Source organism: Pteropus medius, unplaced genomic scaffold (assembly GCF_902729225.1).
Source record: "Pteropus medius unplaced genomic scaffold, Ma_sr-lr_union100, whole genome shotgun sequence".
NCBI lineage: Eukaryota > Metazoa > Chordata > Mammalia > Chiroptera > Pteropodidae > Pteropus > Pteropus medius.
In genome coordinates, this window is record NW_024344378.1 from 32,594,750 (window position 1) to 32,609,242 (window position 14,493).

General features: G+C 30.8%; 1 protein-coding gene across 2 annotated transcripts in view; it reads right to left on the reverse strand.

Moving 5' to 3' along the window:
* The window catches only part of PCDH15 (protocadherin related 15), a 730,119-nt gene that overhangs the window by 189,535 nt on the left and 526,091 nt on the right, over positions 1-14,493 (reverse strand). For both annotated transcript variants that reach the window (XM_039871826.1, XM_039871827.1), the window contains exon 17: positions 10,195-10,288. In XM_039871826.1, the coding sequence (XP_039727760.1) occupies positions 10,195-10,288 (94 nt within the window). The remainder of the gene's footprint in view (positions 1-10,194; positions 10,289-14,493) is intronic.

The window sequence follows — 14,493 nt, forward strand, 5'->3', positions numbered from 1 at the left end:
TAAGGTTGAGTGCAAAAGTACATATTATAAGTTTTCTTTACAACACAATACATACTATATGATTGCAAGCATATGAATTTTAATGTTTGACCAATCTCTCCACTGAGACAGCAGTCAGGATAAGGGTAACTTGTGTAGAAGAGAGAGTAGAGACTTGTACAACCATAAGACTGGGTTTCTGGGGTCTAATTAATTTCTCTTTCTTATTCTGAGTAGTGTCTTCACTATGTGAAAATTCATTAAGCTGCACAATTATGGTTTGTATACTCTTCTATGTGCATATCTATATGAAATCATTCAATTTAATATGCATTCACACATACACACGTGTATACTTAATGTGAAAATGCATAAATTCAAATGTTATCTGATTAGATAAAATACAGATAATTTTATTTTCTCCTTTTCACTTTTATATATTTCCTAGATTTTCTCCAAGAAGGCGACACTATTTTTATAACAAAAGGCAGTTTAACAAATGTTATTTCTTTAACAATTGTGTTAGTTAAAACCAGTAAGATGTAGTTTAACAATAGCAGTAGTTCTCAGTTTGCCTGAGGGTGATCGAGACATTAAAATTGACAGCCTGGAGCCAAAAATCTATGAGTAGCCACACTAGAGTTTACTCACTTTCCTTCCAATTGTCTGATGTTCAATATGCCAGCCTATCTGTATTTCCCTATCAATTCACTTTATTGGATTTCATCCGTCTTCAAAATTCCCATTATTCAAACTATGGAGTGGGATGTTTCCACACTCTTCTGGATCTTTAGTCAAAGACTGTAGCCTGTAACCAGGTAATGTAGAAGAGAACTAGATCACTAAGTAAACTAAGAAGTTAAATAAGAAGTCTACCATATTTGTTCCAATAGGGGCTAACATTTATGGACTATGTAGATGTATTTCTCCATATATTTATGAAATAAATAATATTCATGTTTCTGGCAGAAATGTAAAGTAATAACACACATAGAATAATTTTCAGCTTATATATTTCTTGAAAAGTGGTCTGAAGACCACTTCTATCAAAAACTTGGTTAATCATTAAAGTGAATTTCTGAGCTATACCTTAAACCTATTGATTCTATTCTTTAAAATCTATTGAAATAGTTACAGATTAGTTGTAAAGCAAAATTATATAATTTTTGGGGATTGGTTCAGAAAGTATTAAAAAGTAATAACGTTTTGTTAAGTTCATATTTTTTATTCTATGCCAAATAAACACCACTAATATTACTGCAAATTAAAATGTAGTTAGACTTCAGAAAGAAGTTTTTGAGAATTTTGTAACATTTTTTAAAAATATATTTTAAAATATTTTAATCATAGCTGACATACAATATATTAGTTTCTGGTTATGTGTGGTGTCAGATAGGCACCAGATTTATTAGGATGATCACTTTATAAGTTATATAATTGTCTAATACTATGTTTTTATTTTTTTTTAAATATTTTTGTTAAATTTATTGGGGTGACATTGGTCAATAAAATTATATAGGTATCAAGTGTACAATTCTATAATACGTCATTTGTATATTTCATTGTGTGTTTACCACCATCCAAATACTATGTTTTAATATGGATCTGTGCCCTATAGAATGTTTTCGTGTCTTGTCAAGGAGAAAGTGCTCGGTTAAGTTTAAATACGAGGAAACTCAGATCATTTTAAGTAAAGTAGATTAACAAGACAGTATATCAGCTAATACATTCCACAATCAATTTAAAAATCAATTTATATTATGCTAATTAAGTAAAAAAGATATCAAAATAATAAGGCTAACACAGGAAAAGCTGCATATTTCCTATCGAAAGAATTTGCCTTACTGCTTATTTTCTCAAAAGGTACATCAACTTACAACTCTACTCACTGGAAATATTAGCATTTTAGTACTAAATACCATAAACTATCACTATTGTAATCATTATTTATTTTAATTATAATATGTCATAAATTTTATTTTGTTTTAAATTATGAATGAATTCTCACTATATATATTTCATTTCTAAAAATGCAAGTAGAAATGTCTGTTGTAGCAGGCAATTTGAATATACAGATGTTTTCATGAACTGGTATGGCCCTAAAATAAAGATGCTACTATATCATCTTTGGTATAGTATAAAAATGTCAGCTGTAAAGTCAGTCGTAAAATGATGTACATTCATTTATATAAAACATTTTTTAATTCATGAGAACATACTTTAACTAAAATTATTTTATAATCTTTTATCTTGTGTACTTTAATCTATCAGGGTAATTTCTTAAATTATTAAAACTTTAACTAGAAGATATATAGGATGTTCAAAATGTATCCATTCTTCAGTTGCTAAAGAAAAAATTATGATTTTCAATTAATATGGGTCTAAATGAAAATACATACTTATAAAGTAACAAAAATATGTCTATATGATATATAATTGAGAAATAGAGAATGGAAATGATAGACATGCTTTTTTTTTCTTTCGTCAGTGTGGAAATGTATCCAGAGGTATATACATATACACACAGACTCTTTAAAATTTTTTCTATATACAGGTAATTTAAACTAATGTTTATTAGTATATCCAAAATCCTTTTTAATAAAAATGTACAGTTTGGAGCCTGGGACAATGAGGATGTGTAGTTCAAGATTTGATTTCATTTTTGTTTTAGGCCAATAGGATAAGGAAAATACATATATTCCACAATAGGCATAACTTTAGGCAATATTAATATGAAACATTTTTATTCTTAGCTACAATTTATCCTATAGCTACAACAAGAGCCAAGCCATACTGACACAGATCACAGAGTTTCTTTCATGATACAGAAAAGATGCCCTTGTCTCCCAGTGAAACTGACCTCCTCGTCTGAGAAAAAATTAATAAATAAAAAGTTAAGCTTTAGAGTGTCTTCCAGAAAGGCAGAGAAAGGGATGTTTTTCTTATTTTGGATTAGGGGGAGGTGAAGGGAAGGCACAGAGAAGACAAGAAGGCATGATGCAAAGGTCTCCCTATTCATCACCCTACCCCCTAATGCTTTGGGTCACATTACAAGAGAGGACACACTGTGGAACCATTTTGAGGAAAGTGGTGACAGTTATTGAGAAAGCAAGAGAACTTTGGGTGAAATAGTGGCAGAGGCTTGTGTAGCATGTAATCCTCCAGAGAATTTCCATGGGAGATCACATCTAATATGTGTATAGCTCAAGAATCTTAAAGTTCCCAAAGACTGCGAGGTGCTGAAAGATCTCTATGCGACCAGGGCCTTAGGGGGTGGGGGATGGGGGAGAAGGAACTTGATGGCCAAAATTAATTTCACTCAGCAGTAACGGACATTACCAAACTCAAAAAAAGTCATTAAGGAACCAGAATTCGCAAGCCAGAAGTCTTACAGGTGAAACCAGACACACCGTACAAAACAGAGACCAGTCCCGTCGAAGAACCATAAGGTGGTTGCCCTCATCCCGGCATCAGGAATAGTAAACATACTATATTTACATAACAATTTTAGGACGACGGTGGAAAAGACAGGAAGGACACTCTGGGCAACTTAATTAATGAGTATTAACCTTCATTGAAAAGACTATTTAAAACAAAAGAGATTGAAAATTTTTAAACAAGTTAAGTGTGACCCTAACTAGTTTCCTCCTTTACTACCCCCCCGCCCAGAAACACATTACTGTCTAAGTAGTGGAGTAAGAATTATGAAAAATATTAGATCAGGTATAAAAAATAAAGAAGATTTTTACTCTGTGCACATTTGAGTATAGTGTGAAGGGGGTACATTTTATAGTATTAAATATATATTCTGCATGTAGCATATTCTATTATATAATATTAACATAATAGAAACTAGTAGAACATTACATATTATTTCTCTAAAAAAAATCAAACTTCTGGAAGATTTATTTCAGAAATCACTAAAATATCATCAACTTATTCCCAACCAGGAAATACAGATCTATGTTTTTCAAACAGAATGAAAAAGTAGCAAATTCTCTTTTAAAATTATATAGTCATTTTTTATAAAAGTTTACATCCAAATCTATCCATAAGTTTTTTTTTTCAAAAATATATGTATTTGGTATGCAATAAATGGCAGAGAAGAAAATATGTTATATGTATATAACCATCTGTATTGTATTCTAAAATCTTATTAAACCAACTATATTGAAATTCAGTTATTTGAATTTCACACACAATTCTGCTTGCATAAATATTTTTTCTTGTGCTAATGTTTCCTAAATTTTGATTTAAACAGTGAAATGTTTAAGCTTTAGATTCTAATTGTTTATATCATCATATTTAAAGGACATTTAGGGAATAACAGTTCAAGGCTGAAGCAAAGATGCTAAATTTACTACCAATCTGAAATTGTAAAATGTTATGAGTGTAAAAGCCATAACTGAATAATTCAAGTTAGTAATTCACACGATAGAATCAAGTTATCTATCCTATCTTTTAAGGAGAAAAATAATATTGCTCAACACCTGAAATAATCACACTGTAGAACAATTTAGTAATTTGAATATGAAATATGCCTGCCAATTGGGAAATGACCACTGATAAATTTGTTGGAAAAAAAAAACAAATGAAAAAAAATCTGATTACACTTTGCATATTATATTTTCACTATATTTGCATATTTATATTTTTTGCTGTGCTATTAGTGGACCAATACAACCACAATCCACAAACTCTACTTATTAGTTGTCTTTCAGTTTGGTGTGGCTACTTATGGATAATAAGATGTAAGAGAAAATATGCTAGGTGAGGTTTCTGAAAAGCTTTGATTTCTTGGAGAAAAGAGGGCAAATTTCTCTGGCATTCATCTTTACCTTCTGCTCTTCCATCAATGGTCTTGAGACCGGTAGGTAACAAGAATGAAATGAAAGTAAACTCATTATAAATTGCAGAACAGGAAATGGAGAGCAAGCATCCCTGATGGTATTGTTCAGCCCCTCCCTGAACAAGACCTTTTCTGTCCACCTCTAGATTTCTTTTCATTTGAGATAAATAAACCTGCTTTGTTTAAACTACTGTTGTTTGGGTTTATTATTACTTATAGCTACATTCCTAAAGCCTAATGCTTCCACTGATTATTAAAGGAGTTAAGAACATGTCACCCCAAATATACCACTTTGACATACTGACTCTTTTGAACAGAAGGCACTTTAAGAAAAGCACGTACAGGAAAAACACTATAACTTATTCTTTTTCTTAAAAGCAAGAGATGAAATTTCCATATAAGAGATATCCCGGCTGCCCCGTACTAAAAGGAAAGTAATATTCAAGAGCTAGAGGATGAGACCAAGAGAATTTTATGCAAGCAGACCTTGCTAAAATAATCTTGTCATTCTTTAGCCTCCCCACTTAGTCATTTATTCACGATTGCTTCTTTTTATTTGAACTAAAAGAATGTAGATTTTAGAATCTAGAAAATATGATTTTATCTGTAATCATAATAACTGAAGAAATCTTAATATTTATAATAATGCATTACATGAGATATTTAACTTATATGTATAGTTTTTTTCAACTATTATTGACAAAATAAATTTAGAAAAGGGAAAAAATGTAAGACTGTCAGAGAAAATTTCCTGTTTCCAAATTATTATATAGAAATATTTTCTAAATAATTCCCTCAATATTTTATAAAAATTCAGCAATTACCACAATATTCTTTTAAAAAATTAGCAATGAGCAATAGAATATTAATTCTCTTCTTTGAAGCCCCAAAACACTTTAGGGGTGGTAGGGGAGGGGGTTTTTCATGATGGAATTCTCAAATTATATCTTTGCAATTTGATTCACACATATTACTGGTAATTATTTTGACTTAAGAAAAGTCTATCTACAAGGGGTCTATGCTCATTAAATATCTTTCTTGAGACCCTTGATATTTTGGTTAAAAGGTTAATTTTACTATAACTTTGCAAAAAAACATGTTTAAATGTTTAGATTTAGATTATTATTTTAATAATAATAATAATAATAATCAGATGTAAGAATATTATTATTTTATAATCACTTTTTCCTTTAGCTTTTGTTTTAAATCTAAGTGTTTCTTTCTCTATTGATACTCTCACAATAAACTTTTGAAAATAAAACAATTTACTTAAAAGGATCAGAATTTTAAAGCTGAACGAGACCTGAATGACCAAAAGAATGAAAAAAATTGAAAATTAGAAATGCTAAGTGACCTGGCCCAGGGAAATTAAAATACACAGATAACAACAAAAAATGGTCTAGGAGCATTAACTAAACCACTCATTTTAACTCAACTTATTTTCAGTTTTTGATATGGACAAAATCAAAATTAGTAGATTGAGACTATGTCAGATATTTTAATATACTATATAACATTTCTTTTCTATCTGTTCTCTTGTCTAAGAAATTTTATTTTTAAGGCCAAGATTAAAATAGCCTAGCTAATATTACTGACATTAATTTCTGATTTATAATGTGACATAACTCAAAGCTATGTGTTATTTCTTTTTTTTTTTCTATCTTAATGGTTGACCTGAATGCTCCTTATTAATTTTACTTCATTCTAATTATGCCCATACTCTATGCTGGATAATTTCTCCTTCTCCTTAGAATTTTCTCCCATGGTTATTTCCTAGCCAAGTTACCCATTAAACTTTCATCATAAATCAAGTTCTTCAATTATTTTATTCTTGAGACTCTCACTGACTTCTTTACATAAATTTAGCTCAGGCACACTATATTAATCAAAGGCATTGCATACATAAAAATTAATCTTAGAATTTATTTTTCCTCACTTATCTAAGTGGCTTCTGTTAGTTTCACTATTTACAAAAACTGTTCTGTATATTTTGTTTTCTACATATAGCTGTTTATCTAATGTTTGAAAAATGGCAAATAGCTTATTATGGGCATATTATAATTACCAAATTTAATTATTTATCCCTATCTATTTTTCTAATTTTTAATTAAGATAATAAAACTGTCCAGGTAAAAATCTGATATGTGTTTATCATGTTAATATTCTCAGCAATCCTCAAATAAATGTGAAGAGAACGTTATATGCCCCCAAACAATCTATCATATAGACCAAAGAAGTAATTTTAAGTAAACTGGAGATATGTTACTATTTGAATTGGGTAAATCTTGTCTATATACCTATTCGGAATTTGAAATTATATCTAGAGAACAATGCTGAGTTAGCCCATAACCACTTAACTAAAGAAGCAAACAACCTGTGGCATAGAAATGGTGGGAGAAAAAAAAATAGTCTAATGATACGTTGCTCAAAACTGAAATGTTACAATGCTTAAAAATCAGAATGGTGGTGGTTGTGGGTAGGGTAGTTTGAAGAATAGTGTCTAATGATTTTAAAACACTCCAGAATGTTCTGAAAACAGGTCTTCTACCTACTTGGTTAATTTGATTCCCAGGTATTTTATAGTTATCAATGCAATTGTAAATGAGATTTTTTTAATTTCTCTTTCTGAAAGTTCATCATTGTTGTATAAAAATGCCACTGACTTCTGAATATTTATTTTGTATCCTGTTACTTTACTGAATCCATTGATTAATTCTAACAGATTTTTGGTGGAATCTTTACAGTGTTCTATATATAGTATCATGTCATCAGCAAATAATGAGAGTTTTACTTCTTCTGTTCCAATTGGGATGCCTTTTATTTCTCTTTCTTGTCTTATTGCTGTGGCTAAGACTTCCAATACAATGTTGAAGAGGAGTGGTGAAAGCGGGCATTCTTGTTTTGTTTCTGATCATAAGGAAAATGCTTTTAGCCTTTCTGCATTTAGTATGATGGTAGCTGTAGGTTTGTCATATATGGCCTTTATTATGTTGAGGTATGTTCCCTCTATTCCCACTTTGCTGAGAGTTGTTATCATAAATGGATGCTGGATTTTGTCGAATGCTTTTTCTATTGATATGACATATGGTTTATCTTTCAATTATGCGATTCCTATCAAAATACCAATGGAATTTTTCAGAGAGATAGAACAAATGATCCTAAAGTTTATATGGAGCCATAAAAAGCTCTGAATAGCCACGGCAATCTTGAGAAAGAATGAAGTTGGAGGTATCACATTACCTGATACTAAACTATACTACAAGGCTACAGTAATCAAAACAGCATAGTACTGGCATAAAAACAGATACATTGATCAATAGAACAGAATAGAGAGTCTAGAAATAAATACATGCCTATACACTCACTTAATATATAACAAAAGAGGTAAGAATATACAACGAGGTAAAGACAATCTCTTCAATAAATGGTGTTAGGAAAATTGGACAGATACATGCAAAAAAGAAGCTGGACCATCTTCTTGCACCGTATACAGGAATAGACTCGAAATGGAATAAAGACTTAAATGTAAGACCCCAAACCATAAAACTTCTAGAAGAAAACATAGGCAGTAAACTCTCTGATATTACTAACAAGAATTTCTTTCCAGATATATCTCCTCAGGCAAGGGAAACAAAAGAAAAAATAAATAAATGGGACTACATCAAACTAAAAAGATTTTGTACAACAAAGGAAACCATCAACAAAACAAAAAGAAAGCCAACTGTTTGGGAGAAGATATTCGCTAATGATATATCTAATAAAGGATTAATATCCAAAATACATAAAAAAAACTTATATAACTCAAACAAAAAAACCCCAAACAATCCAACTAAAAAATAGTCAGAAGACCTGAACTGATACTTCTCCAAAGAGGAAATACAGATGGCTAATAGACATATGAAAAGATGCTCAAGGTCGCTAACCATCAGAGAAATGAAAATTAAAACCACAATGAGATATCACCTCACACCTGTCAGAATGGCTATCATCAATAAATCAAAAAACAAGTGTTGATGAGGATGTGGAGAAAAGGTAACCCTCATACATTGTTAGTGGGATTGCAAATTGGTGCAGCCACTATGGAAAACAGTTCGGAGATTTTTCAAAAAATTAAAAATGGATATACCTTTTGACTCAGCAATTGCACTTCTGGGTATTTATACAAAGAAAACCAAAACAATAATTCATGATCTATGCACTTCAATATTTATGGCAGTACAATTTACAATAGCCAAGATATGGAAGCAACCTAAGTGCCCACCAACAGAAGACAGGATAAAGAAATTATGGTTCATATATACAATGGAATATTACTCAGCCATTAAGAAAATGAAATCCTACCATTTGCAATGACATGGATGGACCTGGAGGTTATGATGAGTGAAATAAGTCAGACAGAGAAAGATAAATACATATGATTTCACTTACGTGAGGAATCTAAGGAACAAAAAGAACAAATTAATCAAAAACAGACTCACAGATATAGTGGACAATTTGGTGATGGACAGAAGGGAGGAGAGTTAAGGAACTGGGAGAATGGGGTGAAGGATTAAAGAAGTACAAATTACTAGTTGATCGTTAGTCACAGGGATGGGGAGTGCAGCAGAGGGAAAGCAGTTAGCATTAATACGATGGCAAGGTGGAGGGCCAGGGGAGGGAGGGAGCAATTGGGGGGATCGGTTTATGAACTATATAGATGTCTAACCAATGTACTGTATACTTGAAACTAATTTAAATAAATCAATTTAAAAAAATAAAAAATAAAACACTCCAGAATGACTCAATAATTTATTTATTCTAAATTAATTTTTAGGTGCAGAGGAAATAAAATTTATCTTTTGTACATTTATGGGCCCATTTAAACCACTTTAATTATCAAAGATTCTGAGTGCTGCTTACGAATAACCTGTGGAATCAATCAACTTGTTCTCCTAAGTACTTCAAAATATCTATCCTCAATTCCCTTCTGACACATGCTCCCACCTCCACGTTCCCCCTCAAAGTAACATTAAAGCAATCAGGTTCCAACATAGTAAAACTCCTAGAGTGCTGTGCTGATGATGGACACAATGGAACACTTCCCAGACTAAGTTAGATTTCATTTCTCCCATGAATTGGGTAACAACACCAATCACAAGTCAAAAGTTGTAACACCATAACAAATTCAGAGTATAAATTCATCTATTAAAAGGAACCACTGGAGGGAAAAAAAAACGTTCTCTATACAATTATAAGTAGTTGCTCCAGCAAAAAAAGAGATTAATTCATGAATTCATGATTGTGGTAAATTGTTTTAGAGTCTAAAACTATAGGGCTCTCTCAGTTTTTTAATGTTTTTAAAATCCTTTCCCAGGGAGTCTACTCACCCCATCTGGTCTGCCATCAGATGCAGTGATGATCAGAATGTAGCGATCGGTGCTTTCCCTGTCCAGTGCTTTCCCTAAGGTTAGAATCCCAGTACTGGTGACAAAGAAAACAAATAAGATTAAAAGCTATATTGTCACAAAGAATCTTTTCTACTATGCTGAACTACTTTCGATATGATTTTCCCCATCAGCAAACATAGCTTTAGTATTTTAGATTTATGATTCTAGGATTCATGATGAAAATTGATGAAAAGCTTTTAAGGCTGTTGCATTTCTTAGCAATAAAAAACAAACAAACAAACAAAAAATGCTAATCTGAATGAGATTACTGAGTAAATTCTCTATCCTCTAAGAAAAGAATAAAACTATACTTAATTAATTCCAGAAAGAATTATATCTACCTTGTTTGTAATTATTTCAAAGGTAAAAGACTCCATTATAACACTTTTATAATCCTTTGAGTCAAGTAATGGTTTCTTATAACTCATCTATTTCAACATTCCCATTCATTGTAACATATGTGTCCATTATGGAAACACAAACATCTGAATTCCATCTTTGACAAATTCTAGCAATTAAATTTTATTTCTTCTTCTTTTCTAATTTTAAAATAATTGAGGTTTGTTGTGGAAAATTAGAAAATACACAGTGGAACATTAAAATTTTTATAGATATTATGCTTATTTTTGTAATATTTCTTTTTATTTCATTAAAACAATATTTAAATACATTATAATTGTTTTCAAAACAGGAATCAAACTGCATATTTCTCATTCTTTTTAAAGAAAAATTAATCTTATGAGCATTTATTCTTTCATTTTATAACAAAAACATATATCTTGTCGATATATCGATTTAACTATTCTTTTGAAATTTATGTGTTTCTTAATTTAACTTATTATATATAATGGAAGATGAACAGCTTCTGGGAAAATTTTCATACTGAGAATATATTTAATAATACTTCTTAACATTTTACTATTCTAAATAAATGCTTCTAAATATTTAAGTATTTTCCATGTAATTTGTTTTATAACAGTTTGGTCACATAATATTCTCAAGACAAGTTCTACATGTATGTCTCAGATATTATAATCTAACATTGTACATGATATTTTAATTAAGACCTAACAAACATTACTGTGGAGGAGAGATTATATTAATATAACAAAACATTAAAATATTTATCAGAGATAAAAAGATAATTTATTTCTGATTGATAAAAGGCTTTCATTTTAATGCAAGTGCTTTTGTTGTTACAGTGAAATTCAAGCAATTAACACCACATATGGTAGTTGAGTGCAGAGAGTCAACACCAATGAATCAAAATCAGAGTCTCAGTTACTCTGTTTTATTTTGTTGTTGTTATTATGGACTTAATAAATGTTCTAAACATATGGTATGGCTATGAAAAACTGACTTTGCTTCTTGTATATTTTAAAATGTTTGCCAAAATAACTGAAAACCAATTCCCAGGGTAGTTCATAACAATTAGGTTTGGATCAACTTCCCACATTGCAGATGGTTCAGATAATCTTGTTTTAAAATGACAATCAAAGAGAAAAGTAAGACATTTATTGCTTCTGAGACTTATTCACAAGTAACTTAAGAAATAGGAAATCTGAAAACTTAGCCTAGTGCAAAAAAAAAGAAAAAAGAAAATCGAATTATTGTTTTCCATTTTCCCCCTCAGTTTAAGGTTTAAAACTTTATATTTTTCCTTATTTAATGAATTAGAAAAATCACTAGAAATTTATATATCATTTTCATTGTACATAAACAGGTCTGATGATTATTATGGAGATAGTCTTTTGCTTCAGATAACAGGTGCCTGTGTCCCAATGTAGTAGGCAGTTGGACAAGATATTTGGGAGATAAAGAAAGAAGGAAAAAATATATAGTATATTTTGGTATTCACAGCTGAAAGACTAGTTTATGGATACACATAATTGTCCTTTCATGAAAATCTAGAAATAACTGGAGGAGTCTTATTACCAGCTAGATGGAAGTTATAGAGCAGGATACCTTGGATTATATTTAGGAATGCTGTAAATCCTATAAATTCATGTAGTAAAAACACATAAGATTCACTTCTGATAAAACATTAATAAAAGTGCTACTCAAATTTTACATTATTGGAAATATATTGCACAGAAGTGATATCAATGAAAATGATGAGTAAGCAGCTCCAAGAGATGGTCTTTCCATAAAAACATTTAACAACGATAAAAAATGAAGCAGGAAGGATCAGAACCAATTTTGATAAAACTCTAGAGAACGGTCAAAAGTTGGCAGCAACCAATAAAGGCAGAATCAAGAAAAAGGCAGCTTCAAAGTGGTAGAAAAGCATTGTGGCATATTTACTTGTCCTTAGCCTTCATCCCCTTCATCCCTCGCCCCAGCTTGGAGTGATCTTAAAGATGGCTGTGACAATCCCAGTGTTACATTCTGATCCCTGTTTCTGGAAGAAGCAGAGCTATCTTTATTCACAAAGAATTATGTTTGCCTATTGTAACTAGTCTGGAGGCTGTTCGAATGAAAAATATAGGGTATTGTCTTTATTTTGCCTAACTCAGAACTCACTCAAGGCAGAAAAGCAGTGGGTATTCCTGGAAAACATTGTAAGGCAGGCAGTAAACCTCCAGTGACCTAAAGCAAAAGATTATAGTTGAGGCATAAAACAGAGCTCCAAAAATCTGGGTTGAGAAATTGCTTAGAAAGTTTCTTGGGAAATTAGGGAATTCAAAAGTGCCCATGTATAGTAGGGAATAGAATAAAATTGCAAGTCCAGAAATAAACCCATACATCTGTGGCCAATTGATTTTCAACAAAGATGCCAAAATCATTCAAGAGAGAAAGAACAGTCTCTATAACAAATGGTGATGGGGCAATTGGAGATCTACAATTGCAAAAGAATGAAATTAGACTATCTTATACCATATATGAAAATTAAATCAAAAGGAAACAATCTAAATTAAGTGCTGAAACCATAAAACTCTTAGACAAAAAGATAAGAGTAAATTTAATGATCTTGGATTAGACAATGGATGTTTAAACATAATATCAAAAGCATAAGCAACAAGAGGAAAATAAATAAATTGAACTTCATAAAATTACAAATTTTGTGCATCAAAGGACATTATCTATGAAGTGAAAAAAACCTTCAAAATGAGAGAAGATATTTGCAAACCGTATATCTAATAAGAGTACCCAAAATACACAAGGAACTTTTAAAACTCAATAACAAATAAACAAGCAATCTAATTTTAAAAAAATAGGCAAAAGACTTAAATAGATATCTCTCCAAAAAAGTTTACAAATGGCAAACAAATACATGAAAAGATGTTCAATACCACTAGTTATCAGGGAAACACAAATCAAAACTACAATGAAATACCATTTCACACTCACTAGGATGGCCATAGTTAACAACAACAACAAAACAACAACAGCAACAAAACAACAACAACAACAAAACAAATAGATGGGAAAATAACATGTTGATGAAGGCGTGGAAGAACTGGAACCCTTGTACATTGCTGGTAGAATATAAATGGTTCAATCACTGTGAAAATGGTTTGGTATTTCCTTAAAAAGTAAACATAGAATTACAATATGACCCAGCAAATTCAATTGTGGGTATATAATCAAAAGAATTGAAAACAGATACTTAAACACATACACATATATGTTCATAGTAGCACTATTCACAATAGCCAAAATATAGAAAAACAGTCCGAACATCCATCAATTTATAAACAGATTTCTATATATAAATATGATGAAATGTTATGCAGCTATAAAAAGGAATGAAGTACAGATACATGTTTCTACATAGGTGAATGTCAAATCATTAGGCTAAATGAAAAAAGTCAGACACAAAATGTCACATATTGTGTCATTCCATTTATATGAAATATCTAGACTAAATAAATCCATACAGATAGAACAAATTATTGGTTTCCAGGGGCTGAGGAAAAGGGTAGTAGGAAAAAACTGTTTATTTAATGAGCTTGCGTTTCCTTTTGGAATGAAGATATTGTAAGTAGATGGAATTAGTAATTGCACAGCTTTGTGAGTCTACTAAACGCAATGACTCATTAACTTTAAAATGGTTAATTTTATGCTATGTGAATTCCAACTCAATTGTATTAATTATATTGAACAGAATTTCCTCACCAAACTCCAAGGCTATATTTCTGAAATGTATGGGGCTTAATAAAATCAAGCCCTTTTGGACAACGAGTTGGATTGCCTAACAATAGAATGATTTTCAAAAGTTGTTTAAACATACAGTAT